The 26122-nt window shown below is 39.1% G+C and overlaps 3 protein-coding genes and 1 long non-coding RNA gene across 9 annotated transcripts in view; 3 read left to right on the forward strand and 1 right to left on the reverse strand.

The window, feature by feature from the left end:
• The window catches only part of COPG1 (COPI coat complex subunit gamma 1), a 33667-nt gene extending 29775 nt beyond the window's left edge, over positions 1–3892 (forward strand). For both annotated transcript variants that reach the window (XM_032210318.1, XM_032210316.1), the window contains exons 23-24: positions 508–606; positions 1532–3892. In XM_032210318.1, the coding sequence (XP_032066209.1) occupies positions 508–606; positions 1532–1662 (230 nt within the window). In that variant the 3' untranslated portion in view covers positions 1663–3892. The remainder of the gene's footprint in view (positions 1–507; positions 607–1531) is intronic.
• On the reverse strand, positions 116–6194 carry LOC116503737. Its single transcript, XR_004254739.1, has 3 exons — positions 6107–6194; positions 5223–5462; positions 116–454 (listed from the first exon to the last, which is right to left on the reverse strand). It is a non-coding gene; the product is annotated as an uncharacterized LOC116503737 (long non-coding RNA).
• HMCES (5-hydroxymethylcytosine binding, ES cell specific) lies at positions 6137–17551 on the forward strand. Of its 4 annotated transcripts, none has more exons than XM_032210321.1 (7): positions 6137–6364; positions 7444–7654; positions 10778–10921; positions 12658–12777; positions 14076–14245; positions 14948–15140; positions 16055–17551. In XM_032210321.1, exons 2-7 carry the CDS (start codon positions 7472–7474, stop codon positions 16262–16264), a joined length of 1020 nt encoding a protein of 339 aa, XP_032066212.1. In that variant the 5' UTR covers positions 6137–6364; positions 7444–7471; the 3' UTR covers positions 16265–17551. The 4 variants fall into 4 exon arrangements, with proteins under 4 accessions (XP_032066212.1, XP_032066210.1, XP_032066211.1 ...); XM_032210319.1 differs by lacking the exon at positions 6137–6364 and adding an exon at positions 6371–6504; XM_032210320.1 differs by lacking the exon at positions 6137–6364 and adding an exon at positions 6371–6462.
• A 3482-nt stretch (positions 17552–21033) lies between these two features.
• Positions 21034–25747, forward strand: LOC116503736 (histone H2A type 2-B-like). 2 transcript variants are annotated; one of them, XM_032210324.1, is made up of 2 exons: positions 21034–21094; positions 21270–25747. In XM_032210324.1, exon 2 carries the CDS (start codon positions 21355–21357, stop codon positions 21733–21735), a length of 381 nt encoding a protein of 126 aa, XP_032066215.1. In that variant the 5' UTR covers positions 21034–21094; positions 21270–21354; the 3' UTR covers positions 21736–25747. The 2 variants fall into 2 exon arrangements, with proteins under 2 accessions (XP_032066215.1, XP_032066216.1); XM_032210325.1 differs by having other exon boundaries at positions 21049–21080.
• Positions 25748–26122: the final 375 nt, after the last annotated feature.

The following is a 26122-nucleotide window of genomic DNA, read 5'->3' on the forward strand; positions in this document are numbered from 1 at the left end:
AAATCTACAATGATAGTTCAGAATTCCATTGTCTGTTAATATGATTACAAAAGTAGGTGAATAGCAATTATTTTAGAACCAGCACTTCTAGGAACCACAGTGGAGATCTCAGTAATAGACTGTTTAAGAATTTATAGTAATTATAGACTGCTTGAAAATCCCCCCTAGCCCTTAGAAATGAATAAATGACTGTTTTTGACAGGGGAGAAAATTGAACTTTGATTTTGATGTTCATACAAATTGATGTTTAAAATACTTGCTAATTCCACCAAATTAATACAACGGAAGATGGTGAGACCCTAGCCTCCAAGACCTCACACTGAGGTTTCAACTCTTTCCCAGGACTCAGATTGTATGAGTTATTGAAGTAGCGCAAGCGAAGTCACTTGGTCTCTGTACTTTACTTTTTGTTTCTTGGAGAAAATGACATCTACTTTCTCTGGGAATAGGGAACCTAAAGGAACCAAAAAAAAAAAAAAATCAGCTCCAATATTTTTATTTCCACAGAGGCAGTGGGTAACATTGTGAAATTCCTAGGAATGCAACCATGTGAGCGGTCAGATAAAGTCCCGGATAACAAGAACTCTCATACTTTGTACCTGGCAGGTGAGTTTTTCTGTGCCCTCTCTGCTGATCTTAATGATCTTAATGTTTTTGGATGCTTGAATCAGTGTTCACACCTGGCGACTGCTGGACAAGTCCCTGCAGCTTTCTTGGCAAGATTTCAGAAGTGGGTTGCCATTGCCTTCTTCCCAAGGCTGAGCAAGAGTGACTAAGTCACCCACCTGGCTTTGTGTCTATGCCAGAACCAGAACTCATGGTCTCCCAGTTCTAGCTTGGTGCCTTTAAAACAAACTGACTCTTCTAATTGGTTTGTTAGTCCATTCTAAGTGTCTGAAAAGTGGTTTGCATATTAGCTTGCTGTAAATTCAGTCCTTTTTCTCAGTGAACTATACAGCCATCCAGTCTATCTTGATAATATCAACTTAGTGCATGCTTTCGCTACCTATTAGGACAGATATTTCATGATGATAGTCCTATAGATATGGAAGCAGTATCATAACTTTTCTTCAAGCTTTATTATTCTAATATATATAGATATTTGTAAGAAATATGCTAGTGCCAGAAATCCCAGTGGAATGAGATCTCTATCAATACATGATAACTAAAGTATTTCTATTAATCTATTCCCATTATTTGATTCATGAAAATAGTGAAGAGGATCCTTGGTGGAGTTCATAGTTGCCCCAAATTCTGCAAGATGGTTTCCCCCTTCTTCACTATAATTCCATTTAGGAAAAGCTGAAGCGATAAATCACCACAAAGTCATCTAAGTCACAATTCAGTTGTAAGATGATTTGGCCATTGACCAAAACACCATCAGTGTTCTAAATATTCTTAATGATAATGTAGGTCGTCTTTTTTTTAAAGAGCGCCTACTTTGGTAATTTACCTTAATTTCTTCAAGAGTGGAAATGTAATTCCAGCCATACATACTGATAAAAGTATTACTCTCTTTGATCTGCTACAGGTGTATTTCGAGGTGGTCATGACCTCTTGGTTCGTTCTCGCCTTGTCCTCACAGAAATTGTGACAATGCAAGTCACAGCTCGGAGTAAAGAAGAACTTCCTGTGGATATTGTCATGGGTTCTGTTGGCTAAGCTCATTTTCAAGCTGCCTGTTTCAGACCCCCAAGGCTGAAGGGAGAATTAGAGGTCTCTTTCTACTGCTCTGGACATTGGGAGAAATATTAGAACACTGGCATCAGTTCTTTCTCTAATTAGAAATGAAAGCTACTTGTGTAGGTTTATAACCACAAGAATGTTTCTGTGAAATAATGAATTGGTTATTTCTTCATGTTTGCCAGGCTACTTCAAAAGAACATACCAAGGTGCCTAATAACACTAAAGTATTTGGCTGTAGCTCCTGTTCTGGTCACCATGTGTCAGATCCATTATGTGATTAGCCAGAGCCTTTACAACTAGGGCAATTGTTATATTTTATGACCTTTCTAAACCCTTACATATATATTATAAAATAAAAATATGGATTTTATGCCACCAATGCCGCTACTCTCAAGAATATGAAAATAAATACATTTTATCTCTTGCCCAAATGATATTGAAAAGACATTCACAGCACACAGGTCTAGTTGATTTGGTTGATTTATATCAAACTTGCCTTCATTTTCAAATTATTGATATCATTTGTAGGCAGCCTGATTTGAAGAAGTGTTAGGGTGAAAATGAATCAGGAATATGAATTTCACAAGAAACGCAGGTAATCTAGAGTAGAAAACCAGAATGAAAAAATGCTGAAGCATCCTTTATTTCAAATCATGTCATTTTTATGTATTGATATTTAGAAAAGGGAATATTTAGGGAAATTGCTCATTTTCATATTGCTTCACGTTTCTAAAAGTCATTTGTTTCAGTAAAACAGCCTACATTGTTTTATGAGTGGGCATCTATTACTGTGGTTGAGTTTGATTTTGTAAAGGCTGATATTGTGCTTTGTTCTATTCTGACTAGATTTTATACATAAATGTTGTGCCATATAATGAAAGAATAAACAATGTTTAACATTCTTATAATTTGCATAGCTAATTATCAGAATTGTGATAAAATGAGGTGTATACTGCTAGATTTCAGTTTTTCATGGTTTTAGCAAAAATAGATTAGGATGAAGATATAAGATCATCCATTATGCTAATATACATTAAAAAAATTAATCCAGTTTCTCCAACCTGATATCCCTCAAAGTGTAAGGACCTTACAAATTTTGTACTAGATATAGAAATATAAATTAAGAACCTTATATTTTGTTTATTGCAAGTTTAATGTTGAATGGATTATATACTCTGCAAACAAAGCTAGAGTTTTTTCAGACTGAAAATCTACTCATAGATGTGCTGCAAAATTTATATTTGAACTTTAAAAAATAATATCTATCAGATTAACAAGATATGACTTGAGTCCAAATTTGCCCTACAATGTCTCTAATTCCAGAGAAAAGTAGGAAGAGGCAGAGAAATATATATATAAATACTGTAAAGGATGAGAGACCATTTTACACAGGGATGAACATATAATACAATACTACAAAGAAGATAGAGATCAACAGAGGTAAAGAAGAGATGCTGTTCATGTATGAAAGACCCCCCCCCACACACACACACAAATTGCTGATAGACGTAAAGCTAGATGCAAATATTTTGGAAAGCAAGTTAAATGAGTTCTAAAAATATTGCTGAGCAGAAAGCTGCAAGAGTTGATGAAATGCCAGCAGAACAGAAATCTCCAAACTTTTCAGCTTATTGACCCTTTCATCACATTTCAGATTGTTCATCAACCCCTAAACATTTATTATGTGAAAATACAATATTTAGATAGTCCCACAACCCATGGAGTCAATATTCACTACTTTGGGGAACCCGAGTTTAAAATCTTACAAAATTAGGCTGCTAATATACTGCTTGTAATTGGTAAGCAGATATGGAAACAGTTGAGGTCAGAGAACTGAAAAAGTTCAAACTGTAATCTAGTATCCAGGAAGGCAGTGTTGAAAAAGCTCCACTACCTCTATGTACTACAGAATTTGTATGGTAACCAGCAACAGTAAAAATGGAGTTAATTAGTTCAAAATTAAAAAAGAAGTATGACAAAGTTATATACTATTAACCTATTTAAATTAAATGCAGATATATAAAGAGAAATGCTAGACTAGAAAAAAAAATTGCAAATGTTGAAAGAAATACTGTACATTACTAACAATCTGAGGTATGCAAATAATTCAATTTTGACTGCTGAGTACAAGAAAGATTTAAGAGCTGTTTTGTTGAAGGTGAAAGAAGAACCTTCAACAAAAGATTATTTAAGTCTTTCTTGCTTCCATAAACAGATTGATACCACTAGCACATCTGAGATTGCTAATGCCAGCCCAATGCAAATGGGTGAAGAAGAAGTAGTACAGTGGTTTTTGACCTATGACCAGGAGTGAGTTCTGGCAGGCACTACTGCCGGTTCGCTCGTGGACGTGCTGCACGTGCATGCTTGATGTGCACTGTGTGCGCATGCACAGTGCAATAAAAATTGTTATGCGCAGAAGCGAAAAACAAAATGGCGCCACCTATGGCGTCATCTGGAAAACCAGTTTGGGGTGTGGCAGGCCTGGGTCGCTGCCTGTTCCAGTGATCCAGGCTGCCAAACCACTAGTGGTTTGGCCGAACCGGTAGGAACCCACCAATGTCTATGACCTATATTTAGCGACTATTTGAAGTTATGGCAGATCCTGAAAAAGTTACATACAACCTGGATTAAAAATTGTGATGCCTGCCCCCCTCCCCTACAGTTACATGACTGCATTTTGGATGCTCAGCAATTGCCCCACATAGTTATTTGCAGTGCCTTGTAGTCACATGACCGTGATTTATTTTATTTTTCCCTGAAATTGGCTTTTACTTTGTTTCCAGCAAAAAAATCCCCATAGCAAACTGGTTTGCTTAACTACTTGCCACGTTCACATAATGACCACTGAAAAAAAGGTGGTAAAATCAGGCATGGTCACATGTTAACTCATTTAATGACCATCATGACTGATGACTGAAATTCTAGGCTCAATTATAGCTATAAGTTAAGGACTCCCTGTAATATAGACTATAAATTCCTGGGCTCCAAAATTGAGATACTCACTTTATTGTGAAATAAAAAGCATCTGTTTCTTGGGAGAAAAATTAAGATATCAATAAATGTATAAAATTAAATCACTAATGTTACAACAAATATCACTATTATAGGCCTACTGTATATTCAGTTTGCATAAAAAATATCTTACAAGTTGAAGCATGTATCTCAAATATTAAAGCATGTATCTTGCAGAATGCTGCCTCATCTATTCTGTGATACGGACAAAATATAATTTTGTAGCTTATGGAAAGGAATTGTATCATAACAATTTGCAAAACACTGTGAATGCAGACAAAATTAATTTACGGTGTAGAATATAGACACTGAGTCTATTTTAAGGAAGTGTAAAAGTGAATGGCTGAAGTGTTAGCTCTCCTGTGCATCAACCCATGAACTGTTTTTTCTGGGGCAAACAGAATAGTCACAATTTCACTTTGTATAATGTTTTACACATAAATCAGCTCTTCTGATTTAAGGGTGGAAGCTATAGTAAAAGCTATAGCAAGGGTTCTAAGGACAGGTTGAGGCATACTTACTGAATATACTGGCTTATTTTCCCCCAGAAATGGTTATAAGAAAGAGCTGGCTACAAATTGACAACAAGAAATTATAAGCTTCCATTTCTGGTTTGTAGACATATGGATGATCGTTGGTTGGCAGCTGAGTTAGAAATGTTTATTCATATGTACCCAACAGCCATTCAGTGTTTTGCGGTCGTAAGTAGTGTAGTTCTGACACAGAGTACACAAGGGAGTTAGGATGCTTCTGTAAAGCCTCTGCAAAGTAGAGAGAAACGACATATAGTGGATGTTTATTAGTAGATTTGTGTCTATATGTGATTGTAGAAGAATCCTCCTGTCTTGATTTCCGAACCGCAATTCCCCACCACCACCACCCACAACCTCAGCCCTATAAATTCATATTCTGAGTTCTAACATTCCCTTTGGGAATGAAGTTTTGCTTTTTGAGCCAGGGTGGAGGAGCATATCAGACAAACTTTCAGCAGTCTCGTTTGACATTAAAAAAATAGCATAGTACACAAAATTATATGCTGCAATGTCCTACTTGTCAACGACTACTTCAGCTTCAACACGAGCTCACAATAGATACAAACTTAACCTAAAAATACAACTTCAGCAACAGAACTCTGAATACCTGGAATGCACTACCTGACAATGTGGTTTCTTCCCCAAACTCCCATAACTTTAACCTTAAACTGTCTACTATTGACCTCATCCCATCCCTAAGGGGTGTGCCTACCGTCCCTGTCCTACTGTCCCCACTTATTTATATCCATTTCCCGTATTCATAATCATGTTTATTATAGTTATATCTCTTATCTTATACATGCTTGACAAAATAAATTGAAATAAAATAAAATAAAATCAATTTCCTGGATGAAGAAAAAAGCAGTGCGCACCGATCGGGAAGACGCGCGTCTTCGGAGGGGAGGCGGAGGCCTCGCTGCGCTTCAGTGACGCGGGGGGAGAAATTGGTGGCAGCCGCGGAGCGGGTGACTTCCGAGGCGGCATTTTGAAAAACAAGCTGAGCCACAAACAGGAACCTTCCTCTAAGCCGGACCGGCCGACCTCCAGAAGCGGAGGGAGAGGAGCGCTGGAAGGCGGGAAAACACGAAGGGAGGAGGCGCCTCTTTCCTCACCGAAGGAATTTCCCCCTGGTCAGGATTGAATCCGGGAGGCTGAAAGGGGCGGCGGTGGCGGGGATGCGGAAATGGCTTCTGACGTACTAGGGAAACCTTTTGTGTAGCTGTTCCTGGTGAGCCCCAGATCCCTTCCTCTCAAACCTGAGGAATCTCCGGTAGGAAAACGGCCACGTCCCTTTTCTGGCTAGCTTTCTTACAAGCGCGGCTTAGGCTCCTTTTGGCGCCCGAACCAGGAAGGGAGAAAGAAGGAAGGAAAAGCTGAAGGTGCTGAAGGAACATCTCTTCCCAAGTGCCTGGCGATTTATTGTCCGCATAAAGCTCCTCATTTTGGGGGATGGAGGAGATACTTAACGGTGGATCAGAGGGCATAGTAGGGGATCTCCGGAGAAGCGGGAATTAATGACTTACGTTGGTCTTGCCCGTGGAAGTTAAGAGAACAGGGATTTCTTATCAAAATTGACCTTTTCAGACTCTTTCAGGATGCGGATTAGGAAGGAAGAAAAATTAAGGCCTGACTGACACTACTGAAGGGTGTTGTTTCATCTATTTGTATTGAGAAAATGGCAGGCTACATTTACTCTTCAAGCTTATTATTCACTTATTAATGGGTGTGGAAGTTTAGCAAAATCAGAAGTGAAGCAGCCAGACTAAAGAATTGCAGCATGGAATAGAATAAGGAGGCTTCATCAAGGGAGAGTGAGATCCTTCACTTTATCCAGCTTGCTCTCTTTTAGGTTAATTTCTTCTGCTTTATTAATTTGATTGTAATTTTCTTTGATTGTTGTGAGCTGCCTAGAGTTATTGGAAGTTCGGCGGTGTACAAGTTTAATTGATAATAGTAATAATTAGAAATGTAGGGAGTGAATTGATTTCCAGTTAAATATCTTCCAACCTACAACTTCTGGCTTCCCCGTTGATTTTCTTCCTACAAGCAAAGTTAATAATCCCCCCATCAGGAAGTCATAACTTGCTCCCTCTCTCTTTTGCTCACCCATGGCCATTTGGTTGATTGGTCTAGTTAAGTAAATATCTTTGAAATGATGACATAACAGGGTTCAGGTTGTCTAGTTTGTTCCTAAAACACTGTTTTGTAGGCCACTGTTTTGGGTGCGCTAAGGAAGAATGTGTGGACGGACAGCTGTTACTCTGGGAGCAGATCGTATCCGCCGTGCCTGTGCTTATCACAATAATCGAGGAGAAAGAAAGTATCCTGAATGGCAAAATGCTGACAAATATAGCCCTTCATTCAATAAGAGTCCACAATCTAACAGTCCTGTGCTTCTCTCCCGGCAACACTTTGAGAAGGTGAATTTCTTCAATTAACTTAAGTTACATAATCTTTTAAAAAGTACAGGTAATCCTTGAGTTACAACCTTTTGTTTAGTGATTGCCTGAACTTACAATGGCATTTCAAAATAATGAAGTATCAGATCACTGCACACACACAAACTTGAAACCTCATATAAGCATAACGCTTTTTCAAACTATTTCCTCTTTCATTTTCCTGCCTAAAAGCTCAGGAAAACTATCTACAGAAGTTTTATCAGTTCATAAAATCACAAAGAGAGAAAAATAAATGAAGTTAATAAAGATTGCCACAGAGTCATATATTTTATCTCTTCCACTAGGGAAAAAAACCCTAATTACTTCTGCTGCTTCATTGGCAATTTATCTGTAAATGCTGTGCTTCACAGACAACAACATATAGTAAAGAATATTTTAGTTTTGGAGAAAAAGAGATACATACACAGGATTAGCAAGCAAGAGAGTAAGACAAAAGGGGAATAGGCACACTCGAGGGGAAATAGATAACCAAATATTGTATTGGTGATTTTAAACTTTTGGAATGCTGTGATGGCAAACGCGCCAAACTGATCCATGAGACATAATGAATATGGAATTGGAAACAAAGTTTTCAACATTTTTTTAATATTTAAACATATATATGTATTGTAAGGTTTCTCACAAAAAAAATGTTGGGTTTTTAAAAACCTGAATTTAAAGCTATTTAGAAGTGATGCACAGGGCAGCACTGAAAGTGAATTTTATTAAATAGACAAAAAGAAGAAATGAAAGCCGTTAGTCTGTTTCAATTGTTTTAACTGAGAAAGGTGCGAGAAGTGACTCATTTAGGTAGTGGAAGATATTTATAAATGCAGTATGTTTACTTGCACGATTCTTCTGATTTGCATTTGCCTTGTCTGGGCTCAAACCAAGCAAATTGAGCTTAATTAGAACTTGGATCACAGAGTCTGGAAATTCCATGTGTGTTTGTTAAACTTGGAAATTGGAAAAAAAAAACCAAAAGCAGTATCAACCCATTTTTATATTTCTGCCTAGAAAACTACACAGTAACTGAGTTGACTAGCTGATTATTCCCCCCACCTCCCCACCCAAAGTACACAAAGTAGGGCTAGCATATATCTAGTCTGCAAAAACACAGAAGATTACTGGATGATAGCAAAGAGGTTTTGGTAAACATGTTTGAAGTTCTGCAGCCCATCATATCCCTAACAAAGTCAACACTCCAACTACTTATAAAATATAAATACACAGAAGCATAGATGAAGCTCGAAAAATTAGAATATCGTGCAAAAGTTCATTTATTTCAATAATGCAACTTAAAAGGTGAAACTAATACATGAGATAGACTCATTACATGCAAAGCAAGATAGTTCAAGCTGTGATTTGTCATAATTGTGATGATTATGGCTTACAGCTCATGAAAACCCCAAATCCACAATCTCAGAAAATTAGAATATTACATGCAATCAATAAAACAAGGATTGTAAATAGAACAATATTGGACCTCTGAAAAGTATAAGCATGTATAAGGAAGTACTCAGTACTTGGTTTGGGCCCCTTTTGCAGCAATTACTGCCTCAATGTGGCGTGGCATGGAAGCTATCATTCCTGTGGCACTGCTGAGGTGTTATGGAAGACCAGGATGCTTCAATAGCAGCCTTCAGCTCTTCTACATTGTTCGGTCTCATGTCTCTCATCTTTCTCTTGGCAATGCACCATAGATTCTCTATGGGGTTCAGATCAGGCATGTTTGCTGGCCAATCAAGCACAGTCATTGGTGCTTTTGGCAGTGTGGGCAGGTGCCAAGTCCTGCAGGAAAATGAAGTCAGCATCCCCATAAAGCTCGTCTGCAGAAGGAAGCATGAAGTGCTCCAAAATCTCCTGATAGATGGCTGCATTGACCCTGGACTTAATGAAGCACAGTGGACCAACACCAGCAGATAACATGGCTCCCCAAATCAACACAGACTGTGGAAACTTCACACTGGACTTCAAGCATCTTGCAGTGTGTGCCTCTCCATTCTTCCTCCATACTCTGGGTCCTTGGTTTCCAAATGAGATACAAAAGTTGCTCTCATCAGAAAAGAGGACTTTGGACCACTGAGCAACAGACCAGGTCTGTTTTTCTTTAGCCCAGGTAAGATGCTTCTGACGTTGTTTGTTGTTCAGGAGCGGCTTGACAAGAGGAATACAACATTTGAAGCCCATGTCCAGGATCTGTCTGTGTGTGGTAGCTCTTGATGCACTGACTCCAGCCTCAGTTCACTCCTTGTGAAAGTCCCCACCACTTTTGAATGGCCTTTTCCTGCCAATCCTCTCCAGGCTGCGGTCATCCCTGCTGCTTATGCACCTTTTTCTTCCACACTTTTCCCTTCCACATAACTTTCTATTAATGTGCTTTGATACAGCACTTTGGGAACATCCAACTTCTTTTTCAATTACCTTTTGAGGCTTTCCCTCCTTATGGAGGGTGTCAATGATGGTTTTCTGCACAACTGTCAGGTCAGCAGTCTTTCCCATGATTGTGATTCCTATTGAACCAGACTGAGAGACCATTTAAAGGCTCAGGAACCCTTTGCAGGTGTTATGGCTTAATTAGCTGATTAGAGTGGGACACTTTGAGCCTAGAATATTGCACCTTTTCACAATATTCTAATTTTCTGAGATTGTGGATTTGGGGTTTTCATGAGCTGTAAGCCATAATCACAATTATGATAAATCACAGCTTGAACTATCTTGCTTTGCATTTAATGAGTCTATCTCATATATTAGTTTCACCTTTTAAGTTGCATTACTGAAATAAATGAACTTTTGCACGATATTCTAATTATTTGAGTTTCACCTGTATATTCTTCATTGGTGAGAAATGGGGAGTTGCACATTCAAGCAAGGTACACATCCTTAGCTGAATCTGCACGCGGCCTCTTTCTTGAAATAACTTTTTAAATCTGATTTTTCCCTTTTAAGCAGCTGATTAATTAAGGTTTTTGCTATTTAAAACATATCGGCATTCCCAGTACCAGGGACCAGGGTTTTGGAACAGAGTATTTGATTGTAGAGTAACTTAATTCTATGTATCTATGCATGCTTCTTCACAATATTTCCTCTTCTGGTTTATGAAAGAATGCCAATTCTTCTGAGCGTATTCTTGTAGCCATGCGTTGGGGCCTAATTCCAGCTTGGTTCAAGGAAGCTGACCCATCTAAAATGAAGTACAACACTTCCAATTGTCGGAGTGATACCATGATGGAGAAATTCTGCTATAAGGTTAGTTATATAGTCTTCAATTTGGGGTGGGGGGGACTCTTTGTTTCCTTTCAGTCACGACCTTCATGACTTTTGGGTTACACATGAAAACTGGAGCTTTTTTAAAAATATGCTACCAAATCAAAATGCTGCAAACACTACATCTTAATTTTTTTTCTGAAGAAGGAAAAGCCCAGTTAGTGACAGCATTTCAAATGCTTGACAGAACAAAATACTGACTTTTAAGAAAGGCCCTTAGAACTATAGTAGTATAAATAAGCCCATTGAAAACTAATATAAAGGCTGAATATGATTACTTTTTTCTACAGTGTTCTTTCCTTTTTTGAAGGTTATCAGATTATTGCAAAACAATTAAACAGAGTCAGGAAATGATATAGACATGACTAAGGAAATATAGTAGATATCCTCCTGGAAAGCTAACTCTCTTTGTTCTTCTGTATAGCAACAAATAACCCCAGGTTTGAGCTATAGTGACTTGGTAGCTTAAACAGTATTATAGAAAACTGCTTTTACTTATTTTTAGTTTATTTTATCCAGTTGCATTTTCTTTCCTTTCCCCCCCCCCCCACCGCCCCCAGACCTTAAAAGAATTGGAGCGGGAAATATAAAAACAATTGCTGCAATCTAACTTGCCTCCAGAAGTTGTGAATGCTCCAACACTGGATGTTTTTAAGAAGATATTGGATAACCATTTGTCTGAAATGGTGTAGGGTTTCCTGCAAGAGCAGGGCGTTGGATTAGAAGATCTCCAAGGTCCCTTCCAACTCTGTTATTATTCTAATGTAAACAAATGAGGCTCTTGACCCTTACTTGCTGTTTTATCAGTATAATTCTGGAACATGAATAAAATCCTCAGTTATTCTCATTAGGGAGCAAAATCCCATCAGGAACAAACCAAAGCAGAAAATACCTTATTCCTCAGATCATTTATGAATCTGGAAGCTGATTTCATAATTCAAATGTCATTGCATAATTCAAATTTGACGTGTAACTTATTGAATAAACCGGGAGCCCCAGTATAATCATTTCTTCTTGAGAACTTCCTGATCTTTCTTCTGAAAAGGAAGCTGGTATTCTGAAGAATTCCGGCTTTGCATTCTGACTGAATAAGGCTTTTGAGAATTATTAACCACAAATTTGTCTGATGAATAAGGGGAACACTGCAGAAAATTCAGAACAGTTAGCAAAGATTAGCTAATTTTTTTGGGGGGGGGGATACAATTCTTCATCTCAGCAAAGAAATCACTCCTGTATCTAGAGTGATATAGTGTTTTATTTTCATACAGCAGTGAACGTTGAGGACTTACTATATGGAGGTCAAAATAGTGTAATATTAAAATTAGAACTTGGCACCAACCTGGATTTGAAGGACCCATGGCAAGGTGGAGCATGGGTGTGCCCTCATGTAGCACCTCTTTAAATCATATGTAGTATTCCTTGTCTTGGGACTGAATGGCAGTGGTCAAGCAAACACAGGAACTCTGCAACAATTGTTGACAGTAGTTATGTGAGTGGTTCTGTGCATTTTGAATCACCTTTTCCCCTTTGAATCCTGATTGCTGCACAGTCCTAATTAAAATTTAGAGTGAACTCTTTCTCTAAATATGATTTTACAGCTTGCTCTATGAGGTGATATTATAATCTGCCAGCAACAACCATAAAATGTATGTTTTTAATGCATCTGAAGTTAGCATTGAATAGATTGCTATTAACCATGCGCCTCTCTTTTTCCAAAGGTACCTCTCTCAAAGGGCAAACGCTGTGTGGTGCTGGCTGATGGCTACTATGAATGGCGACAACATAATGGACAAAAGCAGCCATATTTCATTTACTTTGGCCAAACTGAGCAGGAAATGGTATAACATTATTGCAATCGTTATATTTCATGCTGATGTTTCATTGATATTTTTTAAAGCTATTCCCAGAAAAGATTATTGTTACTACTATGAGAAATTTGTCAGATAGAAATGGATGGAACTTTACATTTTCCTTCTTCTTTGTCATAGCTGCTGCAACTCAGGTTGAAGATGGTCATATATTAAAAACTTGATTAAAAACTGTTGAGTTGAGGAAATGTGGTGTTCCTAAGCATACATTCTACTTCTTGAAACACTTGTTTGAGTCCCTGGGCATTTAACGATCCCAGATGTATCATTGGTAAACTCTTCAATAACTTGGCCCTTATACACAGATCAACTTGACATTTCCAGGACAGTTTAGAATAATGAATAAAATGTATTGCTAAAAACATCATAGCATGAATAAAAGTACATGGTGTGAGAAATATTTGGAAGGACAAACAGGGCTTTTTGCCTAGCCTTTAAAAGAAAGTAACAGAGGCACAAAGCAAAATTGCCTGAGGAACGGGGGTAATACAACTAAAATGGAGCTGTGGTGGCGCAGTGGTTAGAATGCAGTATTGCAGAATAACTCTGCCTGCTGCCACGAGTTCGATCCTGACAAGCTCAAGGTTGATTCAGCTTCCCATTCTTCTGAGGTCGGTAAAATGAAGATCTAGATTGTTGGGGGCAATATGCTGACTCTGTTAACTGCTTAGAAAGGGGCTTTAAAGCACTGAAGGGATATATAAGTCTTAAGTGCTATTGCTAAAATTATTAACATTGCTTCATATGACAAAAACCAGGAAACCAGGCTGAGTTGTAAACAGCTTATCAAATAAAGTTATTTGAATATTTGAAATCAGTAACAGAGATAAGTTCCCAGCACCTGATTTTAGCTACTAAAAATTGATAAATTATTTGTGAAGACCTTTTTTTAATGATATTCAGTTTTTGAGCAGTCTTCAAAGACAACCCCACATATGATATTATGTAGTAATCTAGGAACTTATCAGAGCCTAGAGTGGCAAACAGATTTAATTTAGGTCGTTCACAAGCTTAATTTATAAAATTCATTCCGTGCCAGAGGAACCATTTTGTTCTCTAGTGTCAAAACCTTGAGTTAAATTTCAGTTATTGTGATACAATTATGCAGCAGTAACATATTCAATAATAATTTGATGTTACATGCAATTATAATGGTATTAGTTAAGGACTAGTAAACCAAAGTTTATTTATAAGAAGAGGATAAGAGATCTAAAGATGTGATGTTTGTCTGTTTAAAAGGTGATCCTGTGTTGTCTTTTCTTTTGCAGTTCACCAAACCAGAAATGGAAGATGAGGTTGAAGATTCAAAAGGGAGGAAGCTGCTTACCATGGCTGGGATTTTTGATTGCTGGGAGCCCCAGAATGGAGCAGAACCATTGTACAGTTATAGTGTCATCACAGTAGATGCATCCGAACGTGTAAAATCCATCCATCACAGGCAAGAGAGACATGACTAGAGGGCACTTCTCACAGAACATATTGTAAAATGGATAATGGATAAAAGATAATGCTGCATAAATTGCACTTCTTCTTATCTATTTTTTTTCTGTATGTACCAAGTAGAGTCCCAGAGGCGCTTTTTCTAGAAGCAACTGGACTTTCTTGTTTTTTCTTTGAAGACATTTCACTTCTCACCCAAGAAGCTTCTTCAGCTTTGGATGAGAATCGAAATGTCTTCAAAGAAAAAACAAGAAAGTCCAGTTGCCTCCAGAAAAAGCACCTTTGGGACAACATGAACTGGATGGCTGAGAATTTCTACAGACGTTTAGGAGACAGTGTGCTTATTTTCAAATATCAAAGTTAGAATATGAAAGGTTATCTAATCTTATAAAATGGAGGCTTCTTATAAGATGCCTATATGAAATAGGTATCTCTGGTGATTTCTGTATGACTTATTCAAATAGCAGTAATAATTAAGCTTTGTTCCAAACCTTCTACATTGTTTGGTCAGTTTAATCTTTAGAGAAATTGAGTGAGATTTTAATGAGGGTGCTGCAATATCAGACTTTTTTTTCTGAATTTGATTTTTACAATCTGGTTCACACTGATGCTTGGCCTTTTATGTTTTCTATTATTACAGGTTGTGGACTAGTTCCGTTTTTTTTCCATCACTAAAATCTATGTCTTTTGACTTGCCTAGGATGCCAGCTATACTGGATGGGGATGAAGCAGTTAAAAAATGGCTTGACTTTGCAGAAATACCCACAGAAGCAGCACTTCACCTTATCCAGCCCACAGAAAACATTTCCTTCCATCCTGTGTCAACAATAGTGAACAACTCCCGAAATAATTCATTAGAATGCATTTTACCTATTGAATTGGATCCCAAGAAGGTATGTTTGCATTTCCTTTTCTAGGATATATTTTCAGCCTCCCAATCTATTTTACAGCCCTGTAATTTTATGATGGTCTCCCAACCAAATCCTAAGCCTGGCTAACCCTGCTTAGCTTCTGAGATTGATTAAGATGCTGCCCTCTGCTTTTAGGCTAAGCATCTCTATGCAAAAGTAAATGTTGCATTGATGTTACTGATTGAGTTGGAGAACATGAAATTCAAAGATGGAGTGCATGTACAGCTTCTGCATCTGTATTCTGTTTAGCAGTTCATAGGTAAAAAGTATTATTCTAGGGTCTTCATCAAACTTTCCTGGATATATTGGAATGCAAGATCCCGATAAACTGAAACTGCCCTCATCAGATATAAATTTGTTTTCTTGGGTGGAGTGGTTTTTGGAAACTTTTTTTTCTTTTCAGTACAGGTAGCCCTCGACTTATAACCATCTGTTTAGTGACTGTTTAAAGTTATAATGGCATTGAAAAAAATGACTTATGACTGTTTTTCGCATTTACAACCATTGTAGTATCCCCATGGTCACAGCATCAATACTCGGCCACCTGGCAATTGGCTCATATTTATGACAGTTGCAGTATCCCAAGGCCATATGATCACCTTTGCAACCTTCTAACGAGCAAAGCCAATGAGGAAGCCAAATTCACTTTACCACTGTGTTTGTGATTTGTTTTAACAACTGGAGCAAGAAAGATGGTAAAATGGAGCAAAACCCACTTAACAACTGTCTCACTTAGCTAATGGAAATTTTGGGCTCAATTGTGGTCATATTTTCATTTCACCAAGTTGAAATGTGGCCTGAAACTACTAGATTGTAATATCAAGATTTACTAAACTAGTCTGTGGTTTTGGATGGATTAGTCATAAACATCTTATTTTTCTTATTTTGTATTCCAGAATACCAAAATTAATGCAAGCAGTACAGTAATGCTTAACTGGTTAAAAAACAAAAGCCCCAGGAAAGATGACAAGGATGAAGACAATTTACCACAGTGGTCCAGTCAGTTCATCCAGACACCAACGTGTAAAAAAACTAGCATGGACTTAATGCACCAGTGGCTCAAAAAAGATGGAGAACCTCCTGCAAAGCAACTGAAAAAGCAGTAATAATTTGGTTATATTGCTTATTAACTGAGCCTGTTCTTAGCCAAAGAGGGTCTTATGTGTTGGGTTATTGCAATATTTAAATCTCCTGATTTAGATTGCAATATAGGTATAATCTATAAATAAATTATAAGACTTCAGATATGCTTCCTTCCTGATGCTGAGTAGGTGGGCTTTGACATTTAACAGTTTTTTTTGTCTGAAACAAATAGAATATACATGCTAAGTGCAGCATTGACTTGACCTTTCCAATTTTGAAAAAGCAAGTGTGTTCCAAAATATGTAAGAAGGATTTAATGTTTTTTTTCTTCTCCAAGGACACAAGCAGAGATTTGGTTTGTCATGGTTACCACCATAGTATTCACTCTGTGGATTGCTTCATCTTTTATGGAAATAAATAGGTCACTTGTTAATGCTGGAGATTTGCTGCTGCAATGCGGGAATGATAATTTATTTTATTCTGAAACCAGCTCAATTTTTTGCCCTTTTTTATCTGTTTTGGAAGATGTAGAATATCATCTGCATTCTGCAAGCAATTTACAAATATAATTTCTACAGGTTGGGAAGCTATTCCAAAAGGATCTTGTTTCACTCTTTTGGATTTATTTGTTCCAAACCTTTGATAGTATTGTTTAACACATTTATTAAAGCTATAATGATGATCAGGCCACCACTGTAGCCAGTATTTTGAATAGATGGTAAGAGAATAGCAAGGAAGAGAGAAAGAACTTGTTTTGGGGGGAAGTGAAGATAGGTAGCAGTAATGTTAGTTGGCTGTATTAAGGATAACTTGATATTTAGTAAAAATGCAATATTGTAAACTAAAGCTTTATAGGGTCAAGAGACAAAGGCAAAATGTTAGCTGTTTACAATTGAGTCATACTGGACTCAAGGCAAAGTGTGCAGTTCAACCCAAAAGACATCAGGACCACAAAAGGGACAGCGGGGTGGTTAAAACGGTACTTCAGAAGATAAATCCACCTTTATGCATAGGATCAACTTATTCCACTCACAGAGTGTACATCGCCTGAAATTTATGCAGATGTATATTCTTCATAAAATCCTAGGCTAAAGAGAGGAGAGAGTATTTAACTTTTTTTTAAAAAAAAAAAGATACTTGGTTGCATATTTTATATTTGATATGCAGAAAGCTAGTTGGGCTCCAATTATTCAAAGTTCCTATGAAATTTCTGTTCACTAGAAATAAGAAGGCAAATTTGGGATATTTTTAAAGGTTTCAATATATAAACAATGCTGATAGTATAAATAAAGATTTTTTGCAGAGTTAAACTTCTTTTGACATCATTAATTTTTTACCTTCTGACAACAGCTTTAGAAATAAAAAAGCATTTAGCTATCCCTTTAATGTTTGCACGCATACTACAATTCTTACTAAATACAGTAAAATACAATTTACAGTGAGAGTTACTATAACATTTCCATTATTTTTGTTAGATCAGGTAAAGGAGGCACACAAGGCTTCAGTAACAACAGCTCTTTATTGCAAGTCAATTAAACATCCGGCTGAGGAATGGTCGGGCAGCATCCCCTTTTAAAAGGATCTGTCAGATCTCTTGGCCAATGGGATTCAACCTCTGTTCCCGCCGGAACAGAGGACCTTGATGGAAACCTCGGTCAATCTGTCAATGGGGGTGAATATCTAACAATTTTGATATTTATAAAAATGTACATTAATATATAGAATCAGAATTCTGGGCATTTGATTATTCAGTGCAGAAATTATTCCCAATCCTGAAGAGTTTGCACTTTTGCACCAATTCATGTTGTAACCATTTTGAACATTCTGTAGTTTGTCCTATCCCTTATAAGCTTCTTGTACTACCATTGGGAATGATTCAGGATTGTCTTTCTAATTATTTAAAAATGGCTACAATTGGAACTGAAGAAAAGAGGGGTAATGTCTGTAATCAGCTTGCTAAGATCTCCTTACTGAATAGTGAGACAAGTTTAGGTCACCAAGGGATGGAATTTCTCTATGACATTTGCACGATAGTGATTATCTCCAAAAACATCCAGAGCTCAAGCTAAAAATGGGCATGACCATCTGTTTTCATGAATGGAGATCTTCTGTGAATACTTCTTTTGAAGGCTCAGGTGAACCTTTTTGGCCATGGCAACAGTTTTATGTATTTTGATTATGTGTGTGCTAATTTATAGTTATGGGAGTAGGGAGAAGAGTCTCTTCAATATTAGTTGTGCATTTGGTAATAATTTTATAATTTTACAGTAACTGTAGCTATTGCTGAAATAGCTGCCTGGGGAATGGGGGGGGATCTACATTACCGGGCAGCTGATTATATTTTTCCCTGCTTTTTAATGTCGCAGTTTATTGAATTATTCCAAAATTTCTCTTCCTCACTTAAATATGTATAACCCACACAGTACAAGGAAGCATCCAAGTAACAATCTTGAATAGCAGTTTGCTATTTTAATTAGTTCCAAAAATTCAAGAGCTCAAGATTATGTACACAGAGCTCCCTATTTTTCTTAACAGCAATTCTGTGAGAAGGTTGGGCTCAGAGATACTTAAATATGCTTTGTAATAATAGGACATGGTAGACATACATGTAAGTAAATCATGCATTATAGGGTTTCCTGCCTAAGCAGAGGGTTGGACTAGAAGGCCTCCAAGGTCCCTTCTCTATTATTCTATTCTGTTCCTGTTCCATTCTATTCTTTGTCCCCAATGCCCAACCTGGCATTTGAGCAGATATTTTATTACTATTATTATGATTGGTTGCACAGTCAACCAGATGTTTAGACTGGATGAGTCCTCAAAGATCTGGGATACACATATGTTTGCTGGTGTTAAAGGTAGCAATAGCAATAGCAATATAGCAATAGCAGATTTTTATATACCGCTTCATAGGGCTTTCAGCCCTCTCTAAGCGGTTTACAGAGTCAGCATATTGCCCCCAACAACAATCCGGGTCCTCATTTTACCCACCTCGGAAGGATGGAAGGCCGAGTCAACCCTGAGCCGGTGAGATTTGAACCGCTGAACTGCTGATCTAGCAGTCAGCTGAAGTGGCCTGCAGTACTGCACTCTACCCACTGCGCCACCACGGCTCTGTATTGTCCTGTATTGTGCAGGACATAAACAGTTCCAAGTAGAGCTTCCTTTTGCAACTGACTGATGGTAATTCTGGGGAAGAAAACCCAGTACATTGTTCTTTTGCCTTTCTCCGAGTTTGTAGATCTGATGGGAAAGAATTAATAGCTTTTCATTTCTCCATATTCATAGCCACTTTAAATGCAATTCCTTCTCCTTAGCAACATGATAATAAAACTCTGGAAAATTCACATTCAAAGATAAATGTCTATTTATCTCCCTGCTTCTGGACCAAGCAACCTTCGCAAATATTGAAGCCATAGCTATTATAAAATTGAGTTTCCAGAAGGCAAACTAAAACTGGACCATCCACATGCAGTTTGTTCAGATATTGCACAAATAAATGCAAATTGGAATAAACCCATTCCACTCTTCCTTGTTAGCCTGCCAGGTTTGGTGACAAACCTGGTATTTCTTTACATTGACCTTTACAGAGCGATTGGGCAATGTTGATCCTTCGAATTGTGCCAGTTAATCACAAACTAGGGAGGGAGAAACAAAGTTATCCTGGAAAAAATGAATTTGGTGCGGCACTAAAGGAAATATCCTGCTCCGCCACCTCTTCTTCACTCTAATGCTTCAAATTGGCCTCTCCAGATGACAATGCACCTAGAAGCAGCAAGCCCAAGAAAGTGCTAATTTTCTTCAGCTGCTTCTGTCACTCTGTGCAAAAGACCAGAGGTCTCTCAAAGGTTGCAACTCCCGCACCTTAATATACTTTAATCCTGAAGGTTCCTTGGTGCTGTCTGAGCTTGTCTTCTTGCAGATGCCAAACTTGGTGCTTACAGAATTTTCATCATTAATTTCCCAACATATAGACTGATTTAACCATAGTTTCAATTGGGAAAATGCGACCATCCTAGATCAAGTCAAGTCCAAAGACACCAGGGAATTTCTAGAAGCCTGGCACTCTGACAAAGCCATTTGAGGAGTCCATTTAAACTCACGCCAACTGCTTCGGTGACTCCATCCAGCCACCTCATTCTCTGTCGTCCCCCTTCTTCTTTTGCCCTCAGTCTTTCCCAGCATTAGGCTCTTCTCCAGTGAGTCCTACAACGACTATAGACTATGCAAAAGAGACACTCAAGCAGGGAACAAAAAGACCTAAGCACCTTTCTCCCAGCAATCAGGACCCAAATCAGCAAAGATTAACTCCAAGGTTAACATCAGACAAGTAATCAAGTAAACGATACCCCCAATCAAGAAACTGCCAAAGAAGCCAACAGCAAAGAACCCATCAAAGGATCTCTAAGACCGCCTCCATCAACACTTGGCAGGGCAAGGCAGCAGAATATAAACTGACAGCAAACAGCACTCCTTACTAGCACTGATGACGCTACCTAGTTTAAGGAATAAAACGTCTGCAAGAAAACAAGCAAGCTCAGAGAGCCCCAAGGGCCCCTCGTGTCAACCCTCAGCTGAAAAATATTCCCCTTTATTAATACTTCATCCTTTTGCAGGCATGCAGGTCTCTCGCTTTACCGCTGCCCTAGTTCTCAGCCGAGACCGAATATGGAGGACGCGAGCTACTATGCAAATCAGAGATCGGAGTGCCCGCCAATAGGAGCGCGGCTCCGCTCTCTCCGCCGCCAATGGGAAGCCAGCGAGAGGATGCGCTTGGATTTATATCCTTCAGCTTCTCGCGCTTGTTGTCATTGCAGCTGCGGCTATTCGGGGGCGCCCGTGGTTAGTAACCAACGGTAAGGGGAGGGGGGTGGGAATCCCAAGGAGAGCTACTGGATCGGGTCATTGGATCGGGTTGAGGTGGGGGAGGAATGTGGAATGCGCGGCGTCAGCTTTCTGCCGCTCTCCTAGTCGCCCCCTCCCCGCCGCCGCTTTAATAACGCGGGTGTTATTTCTCTCCCGTTTATCCAGACGAGGCCGTTCCTGCCTGCCTGCCTGCCTTGCAACCGAGGTCTTGGCGCCTTAGCTCTCCTCGAGCGCCCAGCCTCGCTTCGTTATGTCCGGTCGAGGTAAATCCGGAGGTAAAGCCCGAGCCAAAGCCAAGTCTCGCTCCTCTCGAGCCGGCCTCCAGTTCCCCGTCGGGCGAGTGCATCGGCTGCTGCGGAAGGGCAACTACGCGGAGCGTGTGGGCGCCGGAGCGCCTGTTTATTTAGCGGCCGTGCTCGAGTATCTCTCGGCGGAGATCCTGGAACTGGCCGGCAACGCTGCGCGGGACAACAAAAAGACCAGGATCATCCCCCGGCACCTGCAGCTGGCCATTCGCAACGACGAGGAGCTCAACAAGCTGCTGGGCGGGGTGACGATCGCCCAGGGTGGGGTTCTGCCCAACATCCAGGCCGTGCTGCTACCCAAGAAGACCCAGAGCTCCAAGAAATGAAGCCGGTTGCCTGGCTAAAGGAAAGCGCTCGCCCGTTTCATTTCCTTGCGCCCCACCCACAGGATCTGGTGCAGCGGCCACCGGGCATTTTCCCCTTCCTTCCTTCCGCGTCACTTGGTGCAGCTCAATACCGGGCAGATGATTTCTTTACCGCATCGTCTGTCCTGGTGCAGCCGGCGCTGAGCTGTCTCCGCTCGCCCTTTTCTTGCTAATCTCATCCTGGCCCTCTTTGCCTTCCTCCCTCCCTCTCTCCCCGCCCCACGTCTCGGTGCTGCTGGTGCTACGACCGCTAGTATCCTCGTGCGCTTCCTCGCCCAGGTCCAGCGCTCAGTTCTCCCCTGCTCCTTTTCAATCCCGGAGACTTGAACGTGGGAAAGAGCGGTCGTCATTTTTTCGTGTCCCCGAAAAGGGCACGTGCTTTGGGCCTGGCTGCCATCTAGCGCTCTGCAAATAGATTTTTTCCCCCTCCGCCCCTTTTCTCTGGGACGATTGAGCCTAACATCCCAGTGGTTTCCACCCCTTTATTTTGCTCCCTTAAATCGCTTTGATTCTTCTGGAGAAGAGGAGTGGGGGGAGGGGGGAGAAGGATTAGGTATTTTTTTGACACTACAGTGGTCTTCGATCCTTGGAAAACTGGGGGGGGAAGGGAGTCATGAAGATGGGAAAGTCATGAAAGCAGCACAGGCCAACATTGGGAAGGCAAGGAACTGCTTAGATGGTAGGCCTCACTATGTGACAATGCTGATTTTATATCTCCTCTGAGAGTATACAGAAGGAAGGAAGGATTGGCCATTGCATTGCACCAACACTCAACCTAATCTCTTAAAACTCTGCTGGTCCCAGTGATGGTGATGGATCGATCTCTCTAATGTTGTTGCACATCCCCATTAAATGTGATCATGAATTTATGAATTGAAAATGTTGGAGGAAAGGAAGCTGTCCGGAACTTCTAAATGTGAAAATAACTTTTTTTTCTGAGAAAGGAATAGCTTCACATGTTAATGTTTCCCTTGTGTTTGCTTTATGATGAACTATTGTGTAGTTGTACCAGCACTCCATTCCTGTTTCTTTGTTGAGTTTTGGTTTGTGTGTTGCAACAAAATCTTAATGAGTAAATAATCTTGACTGAGAGGCAAAAGACTTTCTATGAATTCCTAGGATATGTACACATCTTTTCTTTATAGACTTCCCATCAAGCAGCTCTTGTAACACCTAATATGTTCCAGAGGCAAAAGTGGAATAGGAGTGCCACCCCATAGGGAAGATTTTTCTCTTTCAAATAAGAGAGGAAAGAATGGGAAAGGAGATGCTGTTTATCTCTAAATTTGATGTGATATATTCAGATCTGAATGTGCTTAACAGTTCCAGCTTCCAGTTTATCTGGAAACTCATCCTAAGCAAGAATCTTTGCATTTAGGTCTATTTTTGTCCATTTGATGTCACTGCAACTAAAATGAAAGTATTTCAGTGTGATTGCTTTTGTGGTTTTCAGCCTCAATGATATATGTTTATTGTTTTCTTGAAACAGGAAGCAGTTTTGTTGTGTTTCCTCCTTCCATTATCAATTCTCTTGTAATGTCACCTGTAATGATTGAACTCTAGTATTTGTATCCTAGTTTGCACTTTATTCTATACACAGTGGTTTTTGGGGGTTTGGAATTTTGCTTCTAATGCTTAAAATAGAGTGCAAGTATGGCATCCATCTAACTGTAATCCTCAGTAGCTTAATGTTTGGAGGTTGGGTTTTTAGGAAAAATAATAATTTATACAAAAGTAAAATATCTAGTTAGTGTTGGTGGTTTGCTAAATAGGTGTTTGGATAACGTATGAGCATGGAGGTTGGCCTAGCCTGTCCTGTAATGCCTAGTAGCTGTGGTACAGAGCCAAAACTTGCTTGCTTAGATGAAAAGTTTATAGAGCCATGTGCATGCAGCAGTCTAGGATATTGAGCAAGTAGAATCTGTAATCATGTATATGGTCAGCTGTGTATGTGCAATTAAGTAGCATGTGTTCAAATCATCATGTGGGATGTAAATCTGTGGATGAACTATTGTCTTGCTCTGGATTCAACTAAGGATATCTAGACCAGTGGAGGCTGAGATGCTTTAATAACAGAATAAGGAATATGGTTTGTGCAGTCAGATGCTGGTGACTATACAGTCTCATTAGTGATACTTAAAAAAACAACCTTTAGCCATCCATGTCTGTCTTGCCTGTTACATTACAGACCCAGGGGGAAAAAAGACCTCTTGGATTTAAATAGCTATCTCATTTTTTCTGGCACAGGGCCAGGCAGGCTCTTCCTTTCTGTGAGAATGAACACTGATTGCATTATAGAAGGGAAGGAATCCTTGAAATGCAAAGAATGGCTGAGAACAAGGGTTCCGTTATTTGTGTTTTCTGTCTTTTAAAAATTACTTTCAAAACCAGTATTTTGTGTTATGTCAACTATTGCTTTGTATTAGAAAATGCAAAAGTTGTGAAACTGGAAAGTGCAAAACAAATATTAAACTGATTCAGTCTTGAGTACACATCAAAATTGTCTCTCAACAATGTCATTGATTTATCTGCTTGGAATTCTTGTGGAAAGAGAAATGGTTAGAAATATTGTTGGGAGAAAGGAATGTCTTGTTTGGAGTGAGCCCCTTAACTTCATTTCCTCAGCTCTTTATCATTTGTGTGTGGGGGGGAGGGGAATGACAAAAGATGCAATCATAAATGCTGCCTCTTACATATTTGTGTGATGTGATACATATATGAGTGTTTGCGTTATGATGCCATAACATTTTTTTTTGCAGTCAGGAACAGACCACTATACCAACATATTAGCTGGAAAATTTGTATTCAGTTATTTGAAAAATCGAAGCTTAATTATGTGTTGGCATGTAAATTTTTTGTATCACTTTATTTAACTGCTTTAGTTTGCAAGTAGATAAAGTAGGGTGGTTTTCTTCTCCATAGATGCTATTTACACTTAGCTTTATCTACTGCTGCAATATGAGACTTAAAACTGCTGAAGAGCATCGGATATGGTAGAAATTTATTCTTACCTCTCTCTTTTGGCTTTTTCTTGCTTTAAAAAAAGCCCTTGATTGCGTGATTGACTTTTGAGTCCTTGATTTACTTATACTGGGTGTGATGTTGAGTCTCTTATTATGTTTCTGTAGGTGTACAACTACTTCCATGATCTGTCTTCCTCTGTGTGATATAATTATCAATGGCATATTCCCAAAACAAGCTATATTAATAATTTTTATTGTAAATCAACAATATTTCTCAGGATCTTTATAATCAGTTATAATAATGCCCTTCTACGATTTAGATATAAAAGCTTAGTCTTGTTTTTACAATTTATCCTTATCAGAATAACATTGTAGCAGCTTCCATGCTTACATGAACCACCTCTACTGCTGGGTCAATGTTGATTTTTTTCTCCACTACTGGTGTGTCCCTCCAGTTGTAGTGGTTGAAACTATTTTGTTGTTAGAATAAGTACTTTTCAGACGCCAAACTGGTTCTTCCCTTTGGTAAAATAATGGAGGAGGACTGAGTGGAGATGATGGGAACAGAAGGGGGGTTAATCATATGTGATTTTGTGTGCCCATCCAAGGTACTCTATTGTTCTTAAGTAGGGCGGCGAATGCTTTTCTCTGCCAATTGAATGAAAGTAAAACTTAAGTTCTACTGTAAACAGAATGGGTGGTGGGAATAGGAGTGCTTTCATCTTACTAAGTGTAAACCCTAAAGAGCAATAGGCAACTCTTTCTTGGGTAACTTCTTTCTGACTCTTGTCTGCTGCCATCTCCCCCCCCCCAATACGTACCAGGGGTATTGTGCGAATTATGCAATGGTATCATTTGTCCCCTTTCCCCTTTGTGATGCTTTCTATCTTTCTCCCGAGCCCCAAAATAACAGGACTTAATAATCTTTGTGCCAATCCTGAACCCCAAGTGTTAGCTATGTAATGATGTAATTTTGAAGACAGGAAAGGTTTTAATGAATAATACAAATGTAGCCATAAATGAAATAAGCAGCTTATTGAGAAAGGGAAATAGTATAATTCCACACCAACCCTTCCCGCAAAGATAATCACCTTGACTAAACTAGTTACCTACTCACTTCTTAAAGCAGGTGTGGCGTTTCAATACAGGGCATTGTAGCAAGGATAATTGGGAAGAAAGACCTGCGTAGCTGTTTGTAGCAGGTCATTGTTTTCTTGATCCTTTGTGTTTTCTTGCTTCACACTGAGCATTTCTCCCCAGTTTTACAGAATGAAAGCAGGAAGTAAAAGCCATCCTTTTCTAAAAAACTGCTGCTTTGCCCAAAGGTGATATGTAATGTCCTGGGTCTTGGCCCAGCACATCCAAAATGATCTAATGCCTAGCCC

The sequence above is a fragment of the Thamnophis elegans genome, chromosome 2 (genome assembly GCF_009769535.1).
Source record: "Thamnophis elegans isolate rThaEle1 chromosome 2, rThaEle1.pri, whole genome shotgun sequence".
Taxonomy (NCBI): Eukaryota; Metazoa; Chordata; class Lepidosauria; order Squamata; family Colubridae; genus Thamnophis; species Thamnophis elegans.

Excerpts from the sequence above, each read along its gene's own strand:
- HMCES (XM_032210321.1), top strand. The coding sequence starts at position 7,472 with ATGTGTGGACGGACAGCTGTTACTCTGGGAGCAGATCGTATCCGCCGT. Across the intron at positions 7,655-10,777 it reads CCCGGCAACACTTTGAGAAG|AATGCCAATTCTTCTGAGCG; the intron begins GTGAATTTCTTC and ends GGTTTATGAAAG. Across the intron at positions 15,141-16,054 it reads TTGAATTGGATCCCAAGAAG|AATACCAAAATTAATGCAAG; the intron begins GTATGTTTGCAT and ends TTTGTATTCCAG.
- LOC116503736 (XM_032210324.1), top strand. The coding sequence starts at position 21,355 with ATGTCCGGTCGAGGTAAATCCGGAGGTAAAGCCCGAGCCAAAGCCAAG.